The 27219-nt window shown below is 42.5% G+C and overlaps 1 protein-coding gene across 7 annotated transcripts in view; it reads right to left on the bottom strand.

Moving 5' to 3' along the window:
* Positions 1-9206: 9206 nt before the first annotated feature.
* Positions 9207-27219, bottom strand: part of INO80D (INO80 complex subunit D) — a 45478-nt gene continuing 27465 nt past the window's right edge. For 5 of the 7 annotated variants that reach the window (XM_080600354.1, XM_080600359.1, XM_080600355.1 and 2 more), the window contains 5 exons: positions 27051-27160; positions 25504-25637; positions 23908-24125; positions 23351-23508; positions 9207-22403 (listed from right to left, as the gene is read on the bottom strand). In XM_080600354.1, the coding sequence (XP_080456480.1) occupies positions 21235-22403; positions 23351-23508; positions 23908-24125; positions 25504-25637; positions 27051-27160 (1789 nt within the window). In that variant the 3' untranslated portion in view covers positions 9207-21234. The remainder of the gene's footprint in view (positions 22404-23350; positions 23509-23907; positions 24126-25503; positions 25638-27050; positions 27161-27219) is intronic. The other 2 variants (XM_080600358.1, XM_080600360.1) reach the window with 2 other exon arrangements.

Genomic DNA, 27219 nt, shown 5'->3' with positions numbered 1-27219 from the left:
CACTGTTCTGAAACGGCAAGGTTTGAGCTTTGCACCCCATTGCCCACGGAGAATTAACACGTCCCTCCCTTCAGAAAAGGAAGGCTAGTTACTTCTGCCAGCACTCCATCCCAAGGGCCACAATATTTTCTGTTCCTATGGGGTCCTGAGTGCACACTTTGCATTTACCCCAAAGGGCAGGAGGAGCTGCCTGGGCACTGCTCCAAGCCCATGTTCCAGGTGGCTGCTAACAGGGGTGGGTCTGGTCTCCTTCCCCCACCATCTGATCCACGGTCTGGCTCCTTCCTCCATCCAGAGCTTCAAGAAAACAAGGTTCTGACTTAGAACATGATGAGATTGGTACTAAAAGTTAAAGCAATGAGACTTGGGTTTACTTACCCTAAGCCTATGGGGCAAGAGTTTTGTTTTTTCTCTCCCGACACAAGATCAGCCCCTTCTTTCCTCCCTATGAGAGAGCAGAATTTCTCTCTGGGACCTCAGTGAAGGTCCAGCTGCTGGAAGGACTGACAGCAGAGAAGCCCTCCTCGCTGTATGATGGAGAAGAAATGCAACCAGCCTCTGTGCTTCTCCAGTTTTGTGTTGACATTTCCATTCCGCGTTGCTCCTTATCAGCTCAGGGCCAGCCTGGCCCACAGGCAGCTGATGACATTTTCAGTCATCGGCATTTTTCCAGTTGAGCTGAGATTAAGCCAGAGTCTTCTCATATGGTGGATGGCTGAAAAAGCGCTAACAAGGGCCTCGTCCACAGCTGAGACTGTGCCTTGGTCTCGCAGTGCTCTCGCTGCCACACGTGTTGCATTACAGAGCCGCAGCCACACACGGCACCTGCACCTGGGAAGGGCACAGGGGTCTGGTGGCTGTGCTAGCGGGGGCAGCACCAGCACACAGACCTCCAGCAAGGCAGAGACCTCGGCGTGCCGCTTCCATTGGTGAGTCAGCTGGATCCAGGCATGCACAGGACGTGGCTGTGGTCGCTGCCCATCTCTGAGGGACGCGTGGGGATCCTCCAGGTCCTCAGCAAGAAGGGAAGCACAGAGAGCTGTTCCCAAAGCCACTGGAGGGCAGGGTGAGAGCAAGAGCTGCTTTTTCGGCAGGGACCACAACACCGGGTGTTTGCACGGTGAGCCTGATGTCCACGGCCAGCACGTCTGCTGAGCGGCTTGCAGCTACTGGTGTGCTTACGATACGCACATGCATGAGGGCACAGGCCTGCGATCCCCAAATACCCGATTGTACTTGCAAATGGAGCCGCACGGTGTGTAAGTGCACGTAATTTGCAGGTGCCGTTAATTTTCTCCGCAGTCTGGTTTTAACTGCAGGCAAAAGAGTTGTCAACAGGAGAGCGCACCTGCGGGTTTGGAGGCTGGCTGAAAAAGCAGCAACAAAGCAGCAAAAAAAGCCAGGACCAAGCAAGGCAGCCTGACAGAGCACATGGGAGAGCTGCATCAGCAGGACAGAGCTGATGCTGCTGGCAGAGCCGGACAGGCACAGTGCTTTGTCCCCAGAACAACCATGGGAGCTGCTTACTTGACAGCCTAATGACACTGGAAGTGCTGCTGGGGGGGTTGTCTTCTCACCTGAAGGAAAGCCAAGGTGACAAATACCAAACAGGAGCTTTTTCATCACAAAGGAGGAAAAGAAATCTATCAGAAAGCAGCACACTCATCCAGCAAAGCCTCACTCCCATCAGACTGTCATGGGGAAGTGCCAAGATATGTACAAAGTGGAAAATGAGACAAGAAGCAGCTTGGAGAGGTTTGTGGCGCCTGAAAATGAGCTGCACACTCAGAACAGCGGCTGGGAAGGGAGGAGAACCCAGTGCCACCAGTGGGACCGGATAAAAAAGGAAAGCTGAAACTTTGTCCCAAGTTCTTGGAGCGTGAAGGAAGGGGAGTAGCTGGGGTACCTGTTTCAAACTCATCTTCTAGAGCTGACTGAAAACAAGGAGAAGGCTTCCTCTACTTGCAGATGGGATTTTGGCAACCACAGACAATTGCCTGCATCAGGGCAGCCACTGGGAAAGGTAAGGATCTGCAGCCGTGCTTCACAGGCTTGTGGAGTGAAACAGTTCTGAAGGAAAAATGGGCGGTGGGGGAACCTTGGACTGCAAAGGCCACATCAGCTCCCTGGGTCTCAGGGTGTTGGGAGGGGACCCCGTCTTTCCCTACACACTATAATATTGCAGAGGAGGGAGGAGAGCAACATGCAGACCTTGGATTTTTGGACTGTAAATGAAAGCCCTTGTAAGAGTGCTCTGCAAGATAATCCATGGGCTGTCCTCCAGGCAGGTTAGGTGGTTCTTGGATTAGGCAGTGCTGAGGAGGGTTCCCCTGCAGTTCACTTTTGATAATGCTCTTTTTAAGATCCTGTTCTTTTCATAAAACTTGGCCATAAAAGTAACCTTAGTGTAGGAATGGGCAATACAAGTCCACCCGTGGAGATCTCTTCCAGCCTGAGAACCAAGACTGCACCTTCCTGCAGAGGAGAGACAATGAAATAGCTTTTTGCAAGTATTCAGAATCAGCATCGTAAATCATGTCCTGACACCAAATCTCCATTGGCAGAGGTAAGAAACAGCCCAAATAAGAGGTTCTCTCTGGGCAGGACATGATGGATGACAGACAGGGAAGTCTCAAGGAAAAAAATGTGTTTGTGGGGACAGCAGGAGCCTTACCCAGTGAGTCTGGAGCTGTCAAAACCCAGGTTGTCAGGATAATTGAAGAAAAGCAATTTCCTAAAGCGTAACGAGCTAGAGCGAAGGAAATGTATTTCCTCAGCACTGGAAACAGGATATACTGAATTATCACATAGTGGAAGAACCTAGTGAGACATTTTGACACACGTCACTCAGGCATTATAGAGCCGCAGCCTCTTTAGGAAATTAAGTAATGAGGGTGAATAGGAATAAAGGAAAGTGCCTGTTTGGAGAGGATGAAAGGCATCCAGATGTGCATGCGGCCGTGACTGCTTCATATTGTTTGAGACTTTCAGCCCCAGAAACAAAAGAGACAATCCTGATGAAATATGTAAGCCTTCACTTGAATGCTATCAAGACAGAATCAAACCTAATGTTAAAGCACAAATACAAAAAGGAAACGCAAGAGGAAATGAAAAGTGAAAGAGAATCTCCCCTTGAAAAAAATAATAAAGATATTCCACTTCCCTGCGCTTCCCGTTATCTGCTCTTGCTTGGGGAGCATCAGTTCTGCATGCGGCAGCCTCCGCACAGACCACAGGGAATTTTGTGGGGTGCAGTCTCTGGGTGCAGGAAGAACAGCCAGCTCTGGCACCCCGTCCTGCCCCTTAGCAGCCCCGTCCTGCCCCTCAGCAGCCCTGCTGTGCCCAGGCTCTGCAGGGTGCACACCGGCAGCCCCAGCACAGCCACTCCGGAGCAAACTCAGAGCAGGTCAGAAATGGCTTTGCCTTGGTTATTAAAAACTCAGGCAGTATATAATTGTATCTTAAAGGGTATTCTAGAAATATATTCTTTGAAATGGGGCTCTGCTGAGCGCCTGACTGCTGCCCTCATCTAACTGGTGCCTCCCTCTGCTGCCACTCCAGAGCAGTGTTTCCCTCAAGCATGGACCATGACAGTAAGGTTACTATAAGTGGAGTCCAGTACATCAATGGATAGGAACAATCCCTAGATAAATCATTAGCGAATTACCTGCTTGAAAATAGAAGTAGAAAAATTAATTCTATATTGTTAGCAGCGTGACATCCTTCACACAAAAATAACAGCCACAAACTGATTTTACAACGCAGGCCTTGTACAATAATACTTTCCTTTGCCAAGCCATTTTCCCAGAGTAAACAAAAACCTCTGTGAATGCTTATCTTGGTATAAAACCTTGCAAGAAAAATAAACAGAATGATGTCCAAAATGAAAAATAAAACAGGACGTGTTGGTTTTATCTTGCTAGAAAACCCATAAAACTTAATAGTCCGAGTGTGAGAGGTTGATGCCGTTTGCTCTGATCAGTGTATCCCTTCCATCAAACAGCACCTTCCACAGCAAGTCAGGTCCCAAACAGCTGCAGGAAAAACAGAGAAAACGAGGCTGAATTATGAGTGATATGAACAAGTAGATTTATTTTCATGGCATTCATGACCAAAGTAAAAATATATTTTTTTCTATTGTTTTGACGTATTTAAGAATTACACACCACAGGTACAAATCTCAGCCACCGAGTAACATGGAGGGGAGCTAATTAAAAATGCACCTGTTCTCCTGCCAGGGGGTCTCACAGCCTGCTGGCTGCCTATACAGGACAGGGTGGGCAAGGTGGGATGGGAGGACTGATAAGGCAGCAAGAGGGTCAAAAATTCTGTCTGTGCTAGCTCCAGAGACTGCAAAGCGAAGCTTTGGACATGAGGCCAAAGCAAGCAGAGAGCACTGTTAGCAAGAGCCAGGCTGCAATGAAGCAGGCTCAGGGGAGCAGTGCAAAACCTGCAGGGTGCCCATGCCAGGGGCAGCCGGTGGGCGAGGAGGAGGATGGCAAGTACAGTCACTATGAAAGGTGCTGCTCGCTGCAGCACGACGCCTGCGTGAATGCAGCAAGGCATGGATTGATGCTAGCAGGACTGCTAGCTTTAAAAGTATTTGTAATGGGAAACAGCGTCTGATAAAGGCATCATCATTTTTGGCATGTCATGACAGGAAATTTGCTACAGGCAGCCAGCTTTGCAAGGCATGCAAAATATCACAGAGGCTTGGGTTAATTTTTCTAAAAGTGCGGGAAAGATGACTTGTCAAGATCCTCATCTCCATCGTCATTGAAGGGGTCTAGTCAGACGACATACTTATGTACTAGACTGTGACTGATTCTGATTTCATAATTACGGGTACTAAGAGTAGCTGTGCCAGGCATGGCCATGTACCTGGGCAGCACTGACAGAAACAACAGAGCTGCATGAGGAGGATAAGGTCTGGCAAGGAACAGCTCTGAGCTCTAAGAATCTAATTTTACTCACCAGAATCTCCACAGCAGCAATTTTAGTTGTAATCTGAGGGAATGGAGGAAACAAAACAAAAACATTATATTGAACGGGCAAAACATTGGGAAAAAAAAGAAGGAAAAAAATCAAAAGCTATATTAAACAGCAGGACCCAAGGGAGAGCAGAAGAATGAGATTAATAACAAAGGTAGCTGGCTGGCTCCACTGAGCAAATGCTGGTTAACAGAAAAATAATTTCTGCAGGATTAAACAAGGCATTAAACTGGTTGGGGCAGAAAAAAAAAAAAAAAAGAAAAAAAAAGCCAAGTGCTCTCAGATATAAGTCAAGTGGCTTTACTGACTTCGAACACTCAGCTGGACTGAAAAAGCTCTTTACTAAAGCAGCCGTAGCAAATGCATGCAAATTGCTAAGAGTAAAAATTATAGAAGCCTACACACTTGGGGAAACAGCCTCTGCTGATGCTAATACATGTTGCTCTGGATTCAGGCAGCAAGTTCAAACATCTGCACCAACAGGCAGCAGGAATGTGCACAGAGGAACCCAGGTGCCTCACGTACCCCATATTTAATCTGTTTGCATGCATCTAGAAAGCAGCACCCCTCAAACCTTTCTCCCCATCCCACTTCAGTTCTTCCTAATATGGTGGTGGCAAAGAATATTTTTTATTAGCAAACGGAAAGTAAAATCTGGCAAAGGCATGATTTTGAAGACCTATTCAAAACTGGTTGGAAGACCTTCAAGGCCCCCAGCCTCAGCCAGGTCTCCCAGCAAAGGGAAGGACCAGCACCACCATCCTGGCCATGGAGAGATAATGGGGAGTTGTCACTGGATACCACAGGCTCGGTATAGAAATGATGACAATATTTGCTTTGCAAAATACTCATGAAGACTTCCAGCATCCTTCTCTTCACAAATTCCACTTTCACGGCTGTGGACCAACTCTGCTGATGTGGCAGTATTGTAATTGAGACCCACAGTTCAAAATCAAACTTTGGCAGAGTACTGGCCCATATCTGACATAAATAAGTATCTGTGTTGTTGTTGATGCTTTAGCAGCAGCTGAGGGAAGCAGGGTTGCTCCTACTCCTTCAGCTGGAGTTTGGGCCCAGTACATCTCCTAATGAGCACTGCCACTCAGTGCATGCAAAGCCACAGCGCAAGAAAGGCACAGCTTGGAAAGAAATGCTCCAACACTTCAAGGTACGAAGAAATGCTGGAAAAATAGTCTTTATGAAGAGTAGAAGAGCTTTGTAAAGCTACAGGGAAATGGTCATGGTGCTTTAGACAACTTCCTGCTTGGCGCCATTTTACCTGGTATAAGGTCACTGCCAGGAGTAAGACAACAAAGTGTGTGGGCTCTGAAACCAAGGTTTTTGTGCAGCCATGAAGCCCTTTATGGCATGAGCAGTACAACAGGTAACTTTAACAGGGAAATGCTGGGATGCGTTGACGAGGGATTATAGTTCTGAAACAGAGAAGGGAGAGTGCCTCAGACAGAGGCTAGCTCTGCCCCCCCAAGGGCTTTCTCTCTGGTGTGGAAGGCCTCTGCATGCAAAGGAGGTGCAAAAGGTGAGTGGAAATGAAGTTGCTAAGACCATTACACCCTCACAGGAAACACAAGGGAGCTATGAGAAAATACTGGTCAACATGACAGCATTTTTGCCTGTATCAGCAGCCTAACCCCTGTCCGTGTCCTAGGAGGTGTCACAGTACAGAAAGCCCCGAAGATCAGATTTGCAAGAGGCCCTGGGACAGCCGCCTGTATGGGGGTGTGTGATGGGGTGTATGTATTCTTCCACCAAGTGTTGCACAGCTTTAAGTTGTACGTTTGAACAAGCAAGGACCTGAAGCCGGTGTACAAGCTGAGCACAAGCAGGTAGCAGAGCCAGACTAAGCTCGGGTGACAGGACTCCCCCCCACCAGTGGCTGTCAGCCTCCGCAAGTGAGATGTGAGGGGCGAAAAGGACCCATGGCCCCTTTTCCTTCAGGGACATTTTAACACAACACTTCAGTTTTACCAAGTCTATTCATTGACACCTTCTACAAGCCATAAATTAGCAATAGCAGTAAAACAAGGCAGCCATTCCTGGGCTGAAGCTCATGGCAGTAAACAAAACAATCACCTCCTAGCCCTTCAAATAAGCATCATACATCTCCAGTTCAGATTTGACAGCTGCAGAACACCAGCCCCGTGTTTGGGCGGGAGGACCCAGGAGGGAGCGTGGAAGATCGGTCCCATTATTTTCTGCAGATGGGACAATTGCCGTGGCCGTGTGGGAAGAGAGAGAGGCTGTCTTCACCTCTGCAGGAAGCCAGCTCCCACATTTAGTCAAGGTTTCTCCTTCCAATCACTTCACTGAACATGAGAGCAACACTTGCTCTTGTAACAAAACTTGTCACCTGCTTTTCCAGCACAAACTAAATGAGCTTTCCTGAGAAAATAACTGCCAGCTATTGTAAGGCTACTGTTGGAGCTCAAGAAGACTGGCACAATACAATGAAAGATGTACCACATTCTTCCTGATCTGATACTTCAAATAAAATCTATTTGTGTTTCGAAATGCGGCACTAGAGAAATGACTGCTTGGTTTTGTAAAGTTGCAGGCTGAGAGTCATGCAATCATTTTCCAAGAGCATTTCTTTGTTGCTCATGGAAATGTTGGAAGAAAAAAAGAAGAAAAAAACCCACTCAGGTGATTCAGTTGGTTTCTGCCTTACTCAGTACAGGAGCATTTCTCCCCAAGCCCATGCTGGAGCACACCTGACGCAAGCACAGGCAGCTCTTTCTGCTGGGAAGTCTTTCCCCATGAGAAGCCTGCATTTTCCTAACTTCCTCCTTACTTCTCATTGTGGCCCTAAATCTTACACCAAATAGCAACTTTTGCTGTCCTGTTAGAAGCACATTTTTAGTAACTATTTTTTCCCCCGTAAGAATCAATTATTCTACCTTTCGCCATTTTGTTGTCTTTTCAAGGGCTACTCCTGTCTCCCATGAAGGTAAGATATTACAGCATAAACTCATACAGCCTTTGCTGCGAGACCTTCGCAGTGTACGTTCGCATAGGAGACCACATCATTCACTATCACCACTTAGCCCTCAGCCTGAATTACAATCAGACACTGCAAAATGCAGCTCTAATTGCACTGTCTTGAATGGCTGGGCCACTTTTTTTAAAACACTGTTTTTTTTCTAAAAAGAAAAGTCACATTACTGAATCCTCTCATCATCAGTCTCTGTTAATAGTTATTCTGATGATCAGAGCAGCACTAAGGGAGACTGCCTATGAAAATCAGAACCTGGAGCATGGTCACACTGAGGACGTGACTGCTTCTCCCTTGCAAGACAAGTCCAAATGCACTAGGGAAGGAGACTAGAAAAAGCAAACATCAGTGGCAGCACATACCCTCAATGGCAGAAGGAAAAGGGGAAGACTTCACAAAACAAATACTGTAAGGAAGATGCAGCAACCACCTACTTACTGCAAAGTGTCCAGGGCACAGTTCTGGTTAAAAGAGCACATCCTTCATGCTCCTGTGGAAAAGCAGCTCTCAGAGAGCGGCCACTGCTCTGTAAGTTTTGTACAGACAAGGTGGCCGAGCTCACAACGGCCTCAGCAGCATGGCAGGAGCTGCAGCTTTTTCTTCCTGCAGAGCCCTGTCAGAAATGTGGTAGCAAGGGTTCTCCATGCTATGCATCCAGGCAGCCACCACATACACCCCTGCCCAGCCATCCTGCCTGGGGCTGAGGCAGCCCCAGTGGCATCCTCAGCATCAAACTGCAACTTACCAGTTTCAGTGATGAAACAGATATATATATATGTCCCCGAAAACATAACATCATGTGATAGAATTTTGTCTTATATACCCCTTAAATAATATTTCAAGTACAGCTCTGCAGCTCACAACAGAAAACAAGATGAAGAAGATCTGCTCCCTGGGTCAGTAATCCAGAGCTAGAAAGCACTATAATTAGAATCAGGAGTGAGACTGAAGACCCCAGTTTGTTTGCAAAACTAATTAGCTAATGTTATTAAAAAGCAATATAGAATAAACCAGAGCACAATCAGACTCTACTGCTACCCAAAGGACATTTGTACTTAGGATATTTTTTTTAAAAAAAATACAACAACAGCAACAAAAAACCCACAACAGTTTATGGATTAGATTTCAGCCTGGGCAATATTCGTACAATTTGGGAGTTAGCAAAATGGCTTGGAGAAGAGGGTTTCATCATAGAAAACACAGCTACTTCACAGCAAGTTTTATTAATACATCCAAAAGAAAGAAAGAAAATCATTTTGTCACACTATATACAGATAATACATACAGTGTTTTATACACATATTACATCAGTTTTTACACAAGAAAAATATACATAAAAATGTAAACTTTTGTATACAAAAACCCTTAAACAAATTAAACAAGGACCAGATAACAAAAGGAGACCAATCTATTATCATTTCATTGATTTTTTTTTTTTTAATGGTAATACAGTACATTCATTGAGAAGTATGAGGAACACGTGAGCCAACTTTTCCTATTTAAAGGGAAAGTACAAACAGGAGCTCTCCTGCCCGCCCCTGGAGTGCTGTTGGCGAGCGCTCTGGCACCAGGAGCAGCGCCAGGAGCTGCTGTCGCCGCTGGGACTGCACCGAGTGACCGCTCTCCTCAGACACCCCCATGCTCTGCTCTCTCCAAAAGCGGCACACGTCCCAGAAGCAGACACGACTGGGCTTTCTGTGCCCATTAGCTGGTCTTCCAGCTAACACCGCGGTACGGGATGCGGCCGTGCAAGTTTGTATGTTCCCTTTAAGCAGTCATTAGGTGGATTTAGCTTTGCTGTAGCAAGTTGTTTATTTTTCCCAATGTACAGTATGCTGAACACATGTCAGGGATGAAAGGGAACAAGGAAGGGGTGTAAGAGACTGCTAATCCTTGCTACCATGCAGTTACTTCAAAATCAGTTACGTTTGCAAGCTACAATTCACTGGTTCAATTACACTGCCTCACCTTTGCTTTCCCACTGCAACTTTATGCTTTTAACTCTAGTGGCCAAACAACTGTACGAGGCTCTTTGTTACAAGGCTGTTTCTGATATCAAAGTGTGATCAAGCTACCTTTAAAATGACACCAAACACAAACTTCTCTGAGACAGCCTTAAAAAGAGTGACCAATCCCTCTAAAGCACTTCAGATTGTCCATTTGCCACCTTCTCTTTCATTAAACCTAGGACAAAGATATTTATTGTTAATTGCAAAAAGGATATTGGTTGGGACTCTGACATCTGTTTTTCTCCACTTGCAGATAAATATTTTGGGAAATTTAAAAACAGAGCAAAGCAAATAAAAAAAAAACATACACAACGATAAAACCCAAACCCTAAAACCTCAGGCATCAAATAAGAAGGGAATAACTACCTCGTACAATGGTGAAAAAACAGTTGCAGAAACTCTTTGGAAACAAACAACAGATTTCAATGAAGGCTTCTCACATTAAATAAGTTAAAGACTTGTTACAGACATCTTCATAAAAACATCCATCCTCCACAAAGTATGTTAAAACGTAACACAATAGTGATGCACTGGTATTTTTCCTGGAAAGGACAGAAGAAATAAGATCTCCTTAGTGCTATCAGTACTACTAAATTTAGTAGGTGAACGATGATTTAAGAAGTAATGGGGAAAAGTAATGGGGAAAGCTGTGTAAAAGACACCATGAATCATTAATTCTATTTGGACAAAAGGGGGATGGGGCAGAATGTGATTACAGTATGCCTCAGAAAACCCTGAATGAAATAAATACTTAGGAATTTGTTTTTCCATTTCTTTCTTATGACCATCTAAGTGATGGTGGGAGTAAGGGCTTGTCTGCTTGTTTTTGTTCTTTTCCTTTTTCTTTTTTTTTCTTTTTTCTTCTTTTTTAATAACAACCCTCCTAGTAAAAATTCAAAAGACAATTACAAATGGCTTTAGATAATTAAGTCTCCTTTTTAAAATAAAACTTTGATAACACATTTCTCCGTTTCTTCTATATAATGCAGCCTCAGTGAAAATATTTCATAAGGGCCAGCAACTTGTAAAAAGTAAAAAAAAATAAAAATAAAAAAAATTGCCAACCAAGGTTCATAACATATACACATGTATATGCAGGACATCTACACTCTATATACATATTTAATATACGTATGCATGAGTATATATCAGGAGAGAACCAATGAGTATGTTCTCCACATATATAAACTGAAATAGCGTAATATATGTGTGCATATAAATATGTATTATACACACACAGTACACAGACATACCCATACACACGCCCAAACATATGTATCATAGAAATTGTTATGTATGATTGCATGAAAGCTCAGATGGAACAGTACATCAGTTACCTTTTTCTAATAGAAATGCAAGGAAGACAAAAATTCCATGGCTGAATCGTGGCCAAGAAAAATAGTGCCATACCCAGACTGAAGGTGTGGAATGCAGGAAGGGCTCGATGACAGAACTGGAACAGCGCTCTCCATTGAAACCAAAACGTAAGCTAGCTATGAGTTTCAACAGTGCTTACATGTGACTGAGCAGGTTTCTGACAGCTGCTTTCTGCTAAAAGGATATGGGAACTCAATTTAGCCAGAAAACAGAAAATAAAATACTTAACAATTTCCTTGCATAAGCAAAGTCATTCAAGACACAATGAGATGCAAAGTACTAGCATGCTAATGGTCAACTCCGCAGCTCATTTTAAAATGTTTAATGATAAGATGTAACGAGCTGTGTTTCTCTTGATATGTTTGACGACACCACCACTGCTCGGAACACAGCACAAGGCTGCCTTCCGACTCCTGCTTTCCTTACGGGAAACACATACTGAGCTCCCTTTTCTACCTAGGGCTGAAAATTTAAGATCTTTTTCAGACAATTTGTTTTTCTAGTTTTGAGTATTCACCTCTAAATTATGGTGCTGGGTTAACCTTTTAATATGCTAGGTAGCTTTGCATCAGTTTTCTAAGAAAAGCTTGTGTTCATCTGCAAATCAATCACAGTCATGGTCAAGCACTATTGAGTATCTGGAAAAATCTGCCTAAGATCAAGCAAGTGCTTAGGGCCCAATTCAGCTGCCACTACAGTCACCAAGAGAATTTCCCTAACGCATAAGAAGAGCTGGATTGGGCCATTAAAGCCAATTACTGCCAGCAAGATAAGCTTTAGGGATACTGGGGCAAAGAGGAGCTGGAATGGAGGCAATGAAGCAGCGAAGCAGAAGAGGTCGGCATTGCAAGAGGCCTCAACACGTATTAACATAAAGAGAGGCAGAAACGTGCCAAGGAAATTCGACTTCGAGGGCTGAGGTAACAAAAAAACAATGGTGACCAAGATCAGACCCATCACTGATGTCATCCAAATCCTTCAGAAGAATTAAAACCACCTTGTTTGGCACAAGTGCTTACCTCTTACGCACAGACTACACAGATAGTCTCTCTCTTTAGCTCACACACTTATTCATGTTACAACTAATGTGTGTGATACTACGCATATTCCATCTACGTATCTGTATGCTTGTACATATAGACTTAGATCGATTGCATTCATATGTATTTATTGTACATCATGAGGGCAAGTCCACATTCAGCAAAGTGCTACCAACATCTCATATACAGATATCTCTCTCTGTACAGGTATACACAAAAATGGGCCTATTTTTCCACATAAAGGCATAAAGATTTATGCTGCTGACTCCCACATTACCACCAAACGATGAGAAGGAAAGGCCTCTGACAACTTCCACCTCCCTGCCCGTTCACTTGTACATGCACATGCGCAAGAAAGGAATTGTAGGGGGGGGAGCTGTGTCTGGGGGCACCAACATACTGGGAGGGAGGGGGATGTACAAAAACATTGACATTCAATTTGCAAATGCACTTCAAAAAAAAAAAACTTCAAAAAAAAGTCTGTGCCATATTGGAAGCTCTGTTTTTCTAAACAGATTTTAAAGTCACCAGGATCACCATCACTAAAAGTGATACTGTATGAATGAATAACAAATAGGTTTTTATTTTCTCCAGCCTAAATATTGTAACTGATGAACAGTATGAAGAGTAAGCAAAAGCATGAGTATTTCTGATTCCTCACAGTTTTGAGTGAGAACTCCCATAAAGAAATTTTGCTTCTCCAATTATGAGAAAAGCTAAGTGGACAAAATTAAATTCAGAATTTCACAGCACAAGTGAAACTCCCTGGACTGTAAGTATATATTGCTCTGCAATCCACAACAGCAATTTTTTTTTGGCAAAAATCAATACATACAAAGACCTTCAGGAGAGAAAAGAATCTACTTTGAAAACAAGACGCTTTTACAGAATGGAGATCAGTCCATAAACAGTACCCCTTACAACCTAATTTGAAAACACAAGTACAACTGATTGACCACATTTTCTAAGTCAGACCATGGGAGATTCGGGTATTAATTTGCAAAAATAAAGTAATCCCTCTGTCACACCATCCCACCAAATACAGACCTTCCCATTTGAATTTCTTCTGAAAAATAACACTCAATTCTCCCATCCCTTTTCCTCCCCCATTTATTTTATTTAAAGGCTGTCTTTGGAAACTTGGTATTTTCATGGCATTTTAAACAGGGCTCAATGCAACTCATTCAAAAAACAGTAAAATTGACATGATATCAGAGTTAGCCTTATAACAGAAGATTATGTAGTAGAGAGTTTGAGTTATTTATACAACAGTGAGGACATAATAACCCCCTACTAAATAATCACATTTCTACAATACATTCCATCACCTCTCAACTACTTCTCTCTATACAAAACTATGACCTACATACAATATACACATTCGTATCGCACATACATCCCCCCCAATGCATATCTTTTGTGTGTATATATAATACATACATGCACACAAGCAGTCTAATTCTATTTATAAGTCACAGTGGGAATTCCTTTTGTGAGGAAAGGAGGGGGAAAATTCCTGAATAAGACACTGTAGATTCCTAATGTTCTGACTTTTCAAATTCCAACTCACAGAGCTAACTGGAAATAAATACATTTAAAAAAAAAAAAAAAAAGGTCTTACAAACTTGGTTCACAACTTCCAGCTACAGTAGTTGGATTTTTTTAATTTGATCTATTTACCCTGTAACTAAATTTCTAATCATAGGTACAAACCACAGATAAATTATTGCAGAATGTAACACTCAAAATAAAATTTAAAAAGAATTATAGGAACAGTAATATAAGGGTTAAAAAGAGTTCTATGCTTTGTTGATACAGGATACCATTTTATTTTATTTATATATATATATCTATATATAGATATAGATATAGATATCTGCAAGGTAGCAAAGAATAGCTGTACACCTTGACACGGCAAAGATCCAGTGTAAAAAGGTGCTTCACTAGTTTGTTTTTTCCAAAAAAGCTTGTATATAATTTTATAGCTATTAAAAACACATATGCAACATAATTCATTACACTCAATACAGCTTTAGTATAAAACTTATAATTTATGAGGTGATGTTAATAGCATAAATTAATATACCATTTCTCTTAAAATCTACAATAAGTATTCTGAAAGCTCATTGGGGAAGGGTATCTTTAAATAAAAAGTTTAAAGCTGAGCGTGATGAAAAAGATTCTGTATGTTGAACTTGAGATGAGAGCCCCGAGAAGAGAAAGAGTCCCTAAGCCAGACACTGGACTAGAAAACTGAACAAGGATTTCTCTTTCTTGCGCTCTCACTTAGATGACGCTCTACCTTAAATTATTATTTACTTTTAAAACTATTTACTTTTTTTTTTTTGTTAACTGCCCTTATTTCCACAAGGAATCCCTGAGACATACCCAAAACTGTACAGTGAAGGTAATCACTGTCAGAGAAACTGGTTCAACCCCTTCTGGTAGGATGTAGGTATTTTGCATGAGAACCGAACTGTCTGTCACTTCAGAATGAATCTGTTTTCACTGGAACCAACTACGCTTTGAGACGCAGGTTAGAGTCATTTCAGGGTAAATCAGTCCACTCCAAAGTAGAAGCAAATGACATAGCAGTCAGCTACATTAGAGCAATCTGCACCGAAGTTAAAGTTTTCCAGAGGATATCTGGGGACATCACCTATCCAGAATTCACTTCAGTGGGCACCGGCTGACAAAGACAGAAATTGGGTAAAGCAATAGCATTGCTGGACCAAGTTCAACATGCGCATTTTCATACGCATGTACTCTGTATAACTCACCGTGTGTTTGGGGGCCTAGCAAGGGAAAGGAGTATGAAGAATGCATTTTTCTACATCGACTATGTACAGTTTTAAGGTCAAAAGCCTGAATTTCATCCTGTTCACTTCCAAACTGAATTCTGTGAGCCAGGGAAGACTGAAAACTTACTTTAAGGAGATGGAAAAAGAAAGACGTCTCCAACTACTGATGTCCATCTACAGCCAAACCCAATGTCTTCTCTCATGCTTCCACTATGTCACCTTATTCCAAAGTAGCCAGACAACAAGTATGTGGAAGCAGAATAAAACAGGGAAAAGCAAAGAACTCAACAAGCATGAGACAAGTAGCAGAACAGCAAAGGAAAAAGCTCCCAAAACCAAGTCACTGTTTTTTTTTTTTTAAAGTGGCTGAAGACATGAGTGAGAAAATTGTTCCAAGACACTTCTTCTGCAATTCCTCTTTCTTCCCCAAACTTTTCTTTTCCAACAACATTATTGTCTAGTTGTAAAGACAAAAACAAAATACAGGTGATAGAACTAAGGTCTCTGATGACCATGACCTCACCTAAAGTCCAGATTTAAGCATAGTGAACACAAATGTAGATTTTTTTCTCCACCAACTGTCCTTACTTTTAGTTGGACTTCTTCACGCAGGTTATTAAAAAGAATCACCTAAAATTTGTCTTCATTATTTTCTACTGATGCACTTCACAAAACAAGAGGAATCTGTGAAAAGGTAGATGCTTGCTAAAAATGCCTACACATTTACGGCTAACGTGTGCACTCCTGGGATCAAGGTGGCACCACAGCATCTAATTCATAACGTATCACTCACTGTGTTATGAAAAAAGATCTTACTCACTGCTCTGAGAAATATTTCAGGTCGTTCTAGCACCCAAAATGTGTGCTATGAATTGCTGGAATCTCTCCTCCTTTTCGTTTTACAGTCACATTCGCTCAAGACCAAGCCACAGAAGACTTACCGGTTGGCATTACTTATATTGGAGAAGTATCTGAGAATGGGAGAATAAAAAAAAAGAATGGTGAAGAACGCAGAGGGGAAGTAAACAAAGGACTGAGGAGAGGAGAGACAAGAGAAGCAGCCCACAACACCCCACTACTAAATGTCACCCAAAAGATCAGAACAACTGTATGATCAGATCAGAAAGACCTAAAGATATGGTCGGTGCATTAGCCCAAACGTATTCCTTCATTTAGTATTTCCACCACCACAGGGCCTTGCAAAAGACCTACACTAGGAGGAGACTCCCCTTCACATGTAATGGCAAAAATATAAAAGCAAAAAGAAATATCCCATCAGGAAAGCTGCCCAGACACCCACACAAACGCCTCACTGCAGGTTAAGTTGTCCGAAAACTCCTCCTGCCACTGTCCCTGCCCTCCAGAGTCTGCAAAAAGTCGACACCAGGACCTGGCTCTTCTGCTGATGAGCTGGTGCTCATCAGCGCTGCTGAGGCCTACAGAGAAATGCAACAGCCATGCTGCTGCAGCAACAGGTGGAGCAGCTGGAGTTTTGGATGCAGACCAACAGCATGTTTTTAACCACTAGGGCCAACTTCTCAGTGAAGACACCTTTACAGGCTTTATTTTACTTCTTCTTGAGACCCTGGCAAGCCAATTCAATTCTAGACTGCATTTAAATGTGGTTACAGCAAAATGAAGCTCCAAAGTGAATTTGGCTACTAGTCTGCATGTTCAGCCGCAGGCCCTTTGCCTGGGCCATGTCCTGGAGCCAGCTGCATCAGACTGTACCTAACAGCTTACATCAGGGCTTCCAAATTACTGAACTAACAGCTCCTCCCTCTTCAAAAAAGGCAGCAACTTCCCTTGGCTTCTCTTTCCGGTTATGGATGGCTGTTAATATCTTTTTCTTTGCATTTGTATTTGTGACACCATCTCTGATTTTCACCGAACAGGCTGTAACCTTCAAGGCATTTTTCAACGTCTGCAAATGAGAGGTATGATTCCTCATTCGCTAGCCTGCTGGGTGAAGTGGGACATCTAGCTGTCGCAGTCTTCTCCACATGGCAAGAGGCAGACCTACACCTGTGCTACCCCTCAGCATTATCAGCTTAAATGTTTCACTAACTTCTCTGCCCAAAGATACAGAGAAGCTTGCTACCAACAAGAGAACTAAGCAAGAACCTGGGGGGGACTGGAAGGCAGGACAGGACAACACAACTCATCTTTTCCATCTTCTTGCATCACAGCAATTACAAGGCCCAAGAACAAATCAGCCTTGAGGTATCAAAGTACATACAGCTCCCCTCAAAGCTGGCATGAAATCTTCCTAAGTGAAAGGAAACATCAAAGCATGTCTAACAATGTCTCAGACACCAGGCCGGCACGAGGCTGCTTCTGACCAGCCTCCATACACCATTACGTGTCATTCTGTCAGTACTTACACTTTTGTACAAAGACTAATTGAGGTGCTGCTATTAACCAAAACCAATCTTACTGGTATTTTTTTCTAGGCCTCTTTTTTTCCCCTCTATTCTTTAAAACTGAAATCTTATGTCAGGAAATTAACTTTTAAGTTAAACTAGCTTTATTCAATTTGTTAACATGTAAAGGACGAGATAGATATTGACCATCTCAAATGAATGGACTGAAATTGCTACACTGACTCTTTGGTGAAAGGGTGATTAGGGTGCTAATTGCTGTATGAGGAGATGATATTCAAAAACCTCTGCAAGAGAGCATGGACTCTATTAGGGAACCACATAAATAGCAACTGTAAGGACTACCTTAACTAGACCTGCAGTATGTCCCAGAGGAAGAGGTGTGAAACATCTCTGGCTGCACAAACTCTCAAATTGGGTCTCTCATACCCAACAGCAGGATGCTGATTCACTGAACTCAGTGAGTTGTGTTGGTGTAGAAGCCCACCTGCAGGATTCATCCTGTAAACCTAAGATCAAAACCCCTAACTGCTTGGTAGGCTGTATTGTTGGCCGTGAAAAAATGGGAGGTGAACCAGGAAAAGGCAAGAGTGGTGGCCCATTTCAGAACTCTGTATCAGACCGGACAGAGGGATTCCTATTTCAAATGTATACAAACAGAAATTTATTTTTAATAGTGCAGCTTTATTGCAAACTTAGTTTGCTCACTGAAAAATGTTACGTAGTCACTTTTCTGGGAAAAGACATCTAGGGATATACAAAACTGAAGTCTAAGTGGGGGAAGAGAGTTGATATCCTAGGCTGCCTTAAAGGAATACAGGTACATAATGGCCATTGATTTCAAATGGGAATTATGAACCCGCGTAGTTTTGACAATTTTTAAAATTTCCTGACTAAATCAATGCTTAGGTTAGGAGCTGAATTTTGTTCTGAGTTACACCAGTACAAACACACAGTGACCTTAAACCAAAGAGCTCCTCGGAAATTTATAGTGATGTGAGCAAGCAGAACTTGACTTCAGGTTCCTCTCCTTCCTTCCCACCCAGCACTTGCTAAGAAAGAGAAATCTAATGTGGGGCAAATTAATCTGCACTAGCTGCAGCTTCACTGGAGAGTTTGATGGGCACAAGAATAATTTCAAGACCAAAGTCCTGAAACCAATTTAAGAAATTAACATCCACTAAAATGACATGAATACACAAGCAGATTAAAGAATTAACCATTTGGTATACTAGTTCTCCACTCTTTTTCAACCAGTCATCCAGAACACATTGAAGAAGGTATATGGACACAAGGAAAATCATTTGCAAATCAAACAGTTGTCTCCTCAACAAAGTGTGGGGAACATAATACAAAAATAAATAAATGCCTTGTCAGATTTGCCTCATTTCACAATACCACTGGGCATTCCTCAATCAGCAGGACAATCACAAGCAGGATTTCATAGGCTTCAATTCAACTTTTTACATGATTTAAAAACATTTAAATGTTACAAACATATTTAAATCACCACTTAAAAATATTCGGCTTATATTATTAAGATCTATTTTACCAAGTATGAAATAAGGACTTCATAACAACAGAAGCATCAAAATCATTTTTGTTTCCTCCACCCACATACACTTGCAATTTCAGACAGGACATACGCATCATCCATACTCCTTTATGTTCAAGGAGGACAGATCTTTCAAGAAATGGGATAGTATGATTGCTATGATAGTAAAAAGACAAGACCTGTCCCATTTAAACTCCGTTCCTTAACAAGACGAAAGGAGAGGTTTGGGTCAGAGATTTTGGTGCGGGTCTGACTGCTAAAAAATGTATTTCTACACTAATTAAACTTAGTTCAATGATCCCTTGCTCAAACAATGTATTAGGCCTCCCTATAACATGTGCTTGGTATCTCCATTTTCTGGATTAGACTAGAATACATGCAGGTAGGATGTTTTATTGTAAGGTAGAAGGAAATGTCTTCTACAGTCAGAGACTGAAATGTGGGTTTTTCTGTTCTCTCTCATCTGCATCTCAGAAACAAACCAAGAAGAGTAAAGACTTATACTAATTAAACAGAAGTTACTTTTACAGTCCAAGTCAGTGTACAGTAGCAAGTTTGAGCCCTATAAAGTCACAAGCAAATTTCTTTTCTCACTTCCTGATAAAGAGATACAAGTAAACACCTCAGGATTTCTGTTGCTGTTACCCCTTGGATTAATAAAATAAATCTAAAAGCTAGTGGACTCCATTCTTTAAGAACTGAAATTACTACCAAAGAGTCTTAATACTATCCTTCAGCAGGTAGGCAGTAAAAGCAGAACTGTCCTGCAGACAAGAGGAATTCTTATCTCCCTATTTTGCTTTAGAGATTTCTCTTTTGGTTAGCCATGACTACTGATAGGTACCTGCTAGTTCCTTACGTACATTCAGCTTCACGTACAGAGCATCAAATCCCATAAGTGTCTCAAAAACTATATGGCTCCCAGGAGAAAAAAAGCTAACCAAGAAAGTCTCAGTAGCTAGTAATAATTTGAGAAATGCATCCATTTGGAACTTACCAAAGGGTCTGAACTAGACTTGTGTGGATGGGCAGAATACCAACCGAATTCTTCCAGTTTCAGCTGGGAAATACCTGTCAGCCTGTCAGACAAAGAGTCTGGGACAAAGCCACACTTGAAAAGGCAAATCATCAATGCTACAAGGCCACAGTAATTCAGCAAGGGAGGGAATTTCTGCACAGGAATCCTCACTGTACCATGATTCTGTTTCAATCTTTCTGGTTTTCTTTTTTTTTTTTCTTTTTCCCTGGGCTAACTTTGCATCAGCCTTCAGATTTCTGGGCAACCAGTCAATTGGTCCCCTTGCTGCTCAATGAATTAAAAATCATCATCACAAAAAACAAAAGTCAGCATGCAGTAAGAACAGTGACCAGTTCTGGAAGGGAATAACTCCCACTTCTTCACCAAAAGAAAAGGAACTGCTGCTCCCTGCACCCCAAACACACACACGCACACGGAGGAGGTCAAGACACTATTTTAAGAAACTGTCAAACTCATCCCAGAACCATGGTCTTGTTTTAGGACTTCAGTGCACCATTCTCAAATCAATGTGTGCAGCCAAGTTTTCAATGCCAGATGCTACCTTTGGAAAAAAAAAGTTTGTTTGTTTTTTTTAAAAAAGAGAGAAAATCAAAAATTAAAAAATAAAAATCAAGACTTCTGCCCACAGGAAAACTTTATAGCAGATGCTAATGGGATGGCAAGCACTGATCCGAACCCTAGGAAACAGTAACATGCATCAGTAATCTGAGGTATCTTCCCAATTCTAGGTCTTACTGCTAAGATCAATTACATCCAGTAACTGTGCTGTATCCTTAAGGAATTATTGGGGAACGGTGAACCTGCCTGCAATAAATGAGCACCGGTGCATAACAAGCACATGTGAACGCTACAGCAAGGTTCACAGGGGGCTAACCCTGGTCAGTACTGAAGCAGGGGTTTTCTTCTTAACCCCCTCTTAAGAAAAAAAAAAAAAGAGAGGACAGAAAAAATAAAGAAAAGGAAGGAAGGAGAAAGGAAAGATAGAAAACACAGGTCCCCCATCTACCTGCACATAGCCAGGCAGACAAGCTCAGTTGGAGGTGGTGAAGGGTGCGGATGCGTTATTGGTACTGGTAGCGGTGGCACCGGTCACTGCGAAGCCCGTGGGAGGAGCTATGGAGCTGTGGCTGGGCTGCAGGTCCTTGGGGATGCCACTGTGGGAGCTCAGCTGGTGCCCAAAGGCTGCGCTGAACTGAGGGAGCTGTTGCTTAGGGGAGGTGGAGGCCATGAGTTCAGCGGAGGCAGGACCCATGCCACTGAAACTGGTCTGCGGTAACCCCGGAAGCACACTGGAGCTGTTGGGGGTCACAGTGGCGAAGGCAGGCTGTGTGGTCTCTGAGTGCGAGGTGGTAGGTGGTGTGGACAGGGAGGTGGACAGGAGGTGTCCATCTGCACCAAGAAGGTTGCTAAACGGAGAGGGGTCCCCAAGATTGACAGGAAGATTTCCCCAGTGAGTTCTGGGGTTGACCACCCCGCTAAGTGGCACATCCAGCTGAGTTGGGAGCAAGTGCTGTGCCATCATGGGCATCTCTGCTGAGAAGGTAGCTGCCAAGTTATCACCAGGAAAGGATGTGGTGTGAGGGGATGTGATATGGTCACTGTAGGGAGACGGCACATGCTCACTATCATAATGGCTTCCATGGGGTGAGGAGTGTGAATGGTCACTGCTGTATTGCTGTCGTGAGGTGATCAGGTCATCTGCCTTGCTCAGCAGCTGGGCAGGGTGGGGCCTCTGGGAGGCATGGCTGCCATCATGAAGTCCATGAAACTGTCCTGGGAAGGCTCTCTCCCCAAGGCCACTCTGGCTTATCAGAGTGGCAGAAGTAAGGCCGACGTTGGCTGGGGCTGAGAATTGCCCCTGGATCTGCCCTGCCAGGGGCGTAGGTGGGTTGGACAAGGTAGCAGAACGGAGCAAGTTCTCATCCAGCTCCAGACCGGAGAAATTATCATGTACTATACGCCCATTCAACAGCTCCCCCAGATCGGTGTTAACCTCTCGACTCAAGGACTGCATTCCTGGAGCTCCAGCACCTGTAGAGAACACCCCTATCCCTCTATCTGACAGCTCCTGAACTGGCACACCATCTGTCTGTGTAAGTACTCCAATGGTACTCAGGCACTCAAGAGAAGTTACAGCCTGTAGGGCCCGTTCCAGTTCTTCAGCCTCTTCTGTAGTCGGAAGGAGATCTCCATTTTTACCTGCAGAAACAGAGCAACCAGAAATTAGAAAACTCATCTCAGGTAAGCCCAACACTGGTACTCTAAGGATGCAAAGGTGAAGAGAGCTCAGTACAGAGCCGCAGTGTATGATAAGCTTCCAGAATGGCTTTGCAGTACAGAGAAAGTTTCCTTCACGAGCGTTGACTAGGTAAGCAGTGTAAGAAAAACTAGAAATTACACCTTCATCTCCTGTGGAATTCTCCCCTTCCTCTTCCACATACTGCAGTGCAAGATACCCCCTGAACTCACTAGATTAAAAAATCAATGCTGCAATAACACAAGCAGTCCCTTCTGTTTACCACACAGCCTCAAATGTACACGATCAGTACAATTTAGGTTAATTTCAAGTCAAACACACACTGATGTCATATCAGATCTGAAAATGAGCAAAGAAATCACATCCCCCAAGTCTGGGCTGTTCTAATTTCTTTGTTACCTGTGATAGGTACTGAGCTTTAGAATCCAGGAATTCATGCACAGTTCTGATCAAAAGCTAGTTTCAAAAATGCATTTAAAGACTTTATTTTCACTCGCTTCTCCTTTGATAAAAGGCCAACATTGACTGTGATTCCAGCCCCACTCAATGGCAGAAAGATGCCATTACTGTGAATATGCTTGATTAAACTGCAAGGCTGACAGGCAATAAAAATGCAAAATGAATTATTAAAAAGCTAAACCAATTAGGATTTACAGAGCAGTAATTGTAAAAGCAAGCAGTGAACTACACACACCAGCCTTTTTAAAGTCTGGTTTATTTCAGAGCTCACAAACAAACAATAAGGCAGATGCATTCTCCCTTGTCTAGAAGTTATTACCTTTCTGGGAAAGCAAGCAATCCCTCAAAACATACGTTTCAGAAATACTTGCTTCTTCAGTTCACAGACTGTGTTCGCACTAGTATAGAATAAACTAAAATAAAATGGTACCTTCAAAGAAATCAAAATCTTGCAAGTCATCAGGCAGCCGTGGCAGGACATCAGAGAAGTCCTCCTGATTCAATTCCAAGTCATGTGGAATGTCTGTAATTTCATTGGCGATATCATCAGGCAGCTCATCGGCACTCAGCTCTGGGGTGGAGGGGCTCCTGTACAGAAAGTACCATTAGTCCTTGGTTCTCAACTTTGATTCCTCCAAATGAAAACTATGAATGCATAGCCAACTATAACAGATGTTTCCCCATATAATTAAAAAAAAAAAGCATCTAGAAAAAAATGCTTTTAGGAAGTTTACACTTAGTCTACCGATTAAATACACAAGATGTGGCATTAGAAGCAAGGTACTGTATCCATCAAATTTAACATTTGTTCAGATCTAAAATTACCCACTCTAAGATTTTTTCAACAGTCACATGGAGATGTAGTTTCTAGTCCTGAAGCATCTCACTGCTCCAGATGCTGATCAGCACAGCAACATCACACCTTTCTAAGCTCCTTTACAGCGTTCGAGCTAGCAGTGAGCAGAGTGGGACAGGGCTGCCACTGACCGTATGTGGGGCATCTCTACTGGCAGTGAGACACTGGCAGGCATGGTGAGGTTCCCTTGGGGCACTGCAGGAGGAATAGGTTTCTGGGGCCGGCGTGGGCCTCGCCTTCTCTTCTTCTTATGTTTTTTGGTAAGTGCAGGTGGCTTTGTTTTTTTCCTGGGTTTCCTCTGCTGCTGGTGCTGAACTTTACGGGAGCTGTCCCCTCTCAAGAAATTGTCCTTTGGGAATAAAACAATAGCAACGGGAGAAAATTAAGAACAAATATTACCTTCCTTGCCCCGGTCGTTCCACATACATTTACACATAATGCAAGAGAGATTGCTAAATTAAACCCAGGCAAGATACACAAAATAAACTGTTTCCTTCCTCACTGATCCCAATGGCAAAAATCACATAGACCAAAACATGAGGTATGGTAAATAGTGTGTAATGTCACTTAACAAAATCATCATAGCAAACCCTAACCAAATAGAGCAAAAACTGTAACCTTTGGGAGCATTCCTGTGGTGAGGTGACAATACTGGGGTTAGTGTGTAGCAGCTGAAGCCACCATCCTGAAGCACCCACTGCCATAAAAGAGGGACACCACACTAGGGCTAGGGACTTGTAAAGGGTGCGGGTGAGCAACTGAAGCCTCGTTGCTTTTGAAGAGCAACCCCCTGGCCGATTACAAAATGAAACAAAACAACATTAATTTTCAGTTGCCATTATACTAGGAATGGCAGAGGATTTTATCTGCTGCAGAAGTAAGTCTTGAGAGACTCAATAAAGATTGCCTGGGAGAGGGGGAACCAGCCCATACAAACCTTTTTGTGCAGCAGAAGCCCTCACATTTTAACCCAGAAAACTCAATAATTCACTATTATTGGAGATTAGGGGCCAAAAACCATCAACAAACAAACAAAAAAAATGCAATCCAAAAATAGAACAAATGAAAAGGGCAGTTTTATGCCTACTGCCTTGAAGAAAAGGCAAGACAGGAGTGAGCGTGTGAATTATCTGAAAAATTTTGTTCAGGAAGACTGAGAGCATAAAAGGTGAGTAGAGGACATCATCTTAATTTGTGTATTCTCTCAACTTGTTGTAGGCCACTGCTTTTCCTCTGGGATGCACAGACCCCTGAAGGGGATCAAAGAAAACTTTTCTAGTCACCAAAAGGTAAATGAAGAAGCAAAACCATTATCTTTATTCTTGTAATTGTTATCTACATTTCTTCTAGAAAATATTTTGGGCCCTGTGTAGTAATGTTGTTTGAGAAGTGGTGCTCTGACCATAACACACTCATGCTACGTTCAGATCCAAGAGCCAGGAATCAGTCCACATAAAATGACCACAGGATCTCTCACAAAGATTTCTTATTTCTTGATTCAGGAGAGGAGTCAAATATCTTTCAGTGAAGGATATTCTCATGTGGACTTTATTATATCATCAAAAGTATATAAAAGATTTTTACAGCATACTTTACACTAGTTGGGAATGTCTTATCCTCTTAAGAAAATAAAAGGGAATGAACTCCTAAGTTTGTAAACTTGCTGTCTGTCAGGCAAGAGTTCACCCAATACAAAGAAATAATTACATTTTTGGTTTTGTTCTTACCATTTTTTTGGCATGTTCTTCACACAGAGGTGTCTGATGTGTAATGTCAAAAACTGGCACAGAGCACTGTTGACCATCTGCAAACTTGGCTGTGCAACTTGAGAAGAGCTGCTGAGAACGGTTCAATAAGATATCTGTGCATTTCTGCATCAGGAATAACACACAAGGCAACGATGGAGAAACGCCCTTTGATTTATCAATCTGATAAAGATCAGAGCCTTCAACTCTATCTGTCCATAGATGCTATTTTTAATGAGTATCTTAACTTTGTTATTCAAGTTCAAAGCTAGGTAAGGCTCAAACCCAACTTTTAAAGTGAAAAACTGCATTCATGCAGAATCACTAATGATTTTATTATATATTGAGATAGTTTTATGGAAGCAGCTATTTCACTAATGAGTTCTTAGCAAAAAGAAGCCTTTTCCTGGAGTCTTAATCAATAGATCAATAGTACCAGTTGAAGCAGTGTAGTCAACAGGACTATTTCCTTACAGACTAATGACAATCCTTACTGAAACATTAAAGAAAGACTATTTCTTAATTCAATCTTTTGAGGTACATTCTTGGCATTTATCTTTAGAGCACAGACAAAGAAGTTTCAAGATTCTTCCCGCTACTCTGAAAAAAGATGTGCAATCAGACAGAAAGGTCAAGTAAATCTAAACGTAAGCTTGCTGAGATTTCCTTCAGAAAAATCCCCTGCAGGAATAAAAATGTTTCTCGTCTTAAAGCAAATCAAACAGATACTTCATTGTGTTTTTTCAAACATTAGAAGTATTCTTTCCACCTTGGAACAGTTCTCAGACTGATTCTAACCTCAGCATCACTATGTATGTTCAGAAAATGTTAAAATGCAAAAAAGAAAGGACAAAGAAAATGGAAAATGCCTGGAGAAGGCAGTCTGGATTGCAGACTTTGACAGAAGGGCCAGAACCAAAAGCTTCCTAATTTTAGGAGAGGAAATTGGAAATTTCTTCTTAGTGAAGAAAGTGCAGAGGGAACAAAATGGGAATGAATGCAAAATTGAGTATTCTTGACTTCTCTACACTACATACACCCACAAACAAGACCTCTTGACCTTAGAAATAAAATAAAATAAAATTCTAAATCACAAGGAAAATCCCCAACACAGCTGCACACCATGATACTCTCTCAGAGAGGTTTTTGAACTATTCTGCAGACAATTTTTTTTTTTTTAAGACCTGCAAAAATCAACCAAGAAAAACAAGGCATTTGTAACCTAAAAACTGAAAAGGTGCTGCTGTCTGATGGCAACTGGAACAGATAAGCACTAGTCACTTAAAATACCAAAAACAAAAACACCAAACAAAAGGAATTACTACAACAAAAACCTCCAACAAGTATTCATCTATAAAAAGACAAAGTCTGCAGAATTCTTAGGTATTCCAGGTCAGAGGCAAGCCTGTTTATAGCCCTCAGACTCAAACCTCATATCTAGTGTGCCTCCTCCTTTCTGTGGGCCTCGTGCATAGGACAGGACTGATTCCACCCCTGAATACAACTCTCAAACTTAGTTAAGAGGATACGCTGAAAACAATGCCTGGTGAATGGAAGGGCCTTGTTAGTGCACTGTTCTCCCTTCGAAGTCCCACTACAGGTTGTCGGTTCTGCATCTCTCTGCCTCGCTTGGCTTGTGCTGAAACAAAAGCATAAAAGAGTTTGAAGTCAAAAACGCAGCCTCAGATGGTAATTTAG

The sequence above is a fragment of the Anser brachyrhynchus genome (assembly GCF_964034855.1).
Source record: "Anser brachyrhynchus genome assembly, chromosome: 7".
NCBI lineage: Eukaryota > Metazoa > Chordata > Aves > Anseriformes > Anatidae > Anser > Anser brachyrhynchus.
This window is presented reverse-complemented; position numbering and strand designations above follow the sequence as displayed.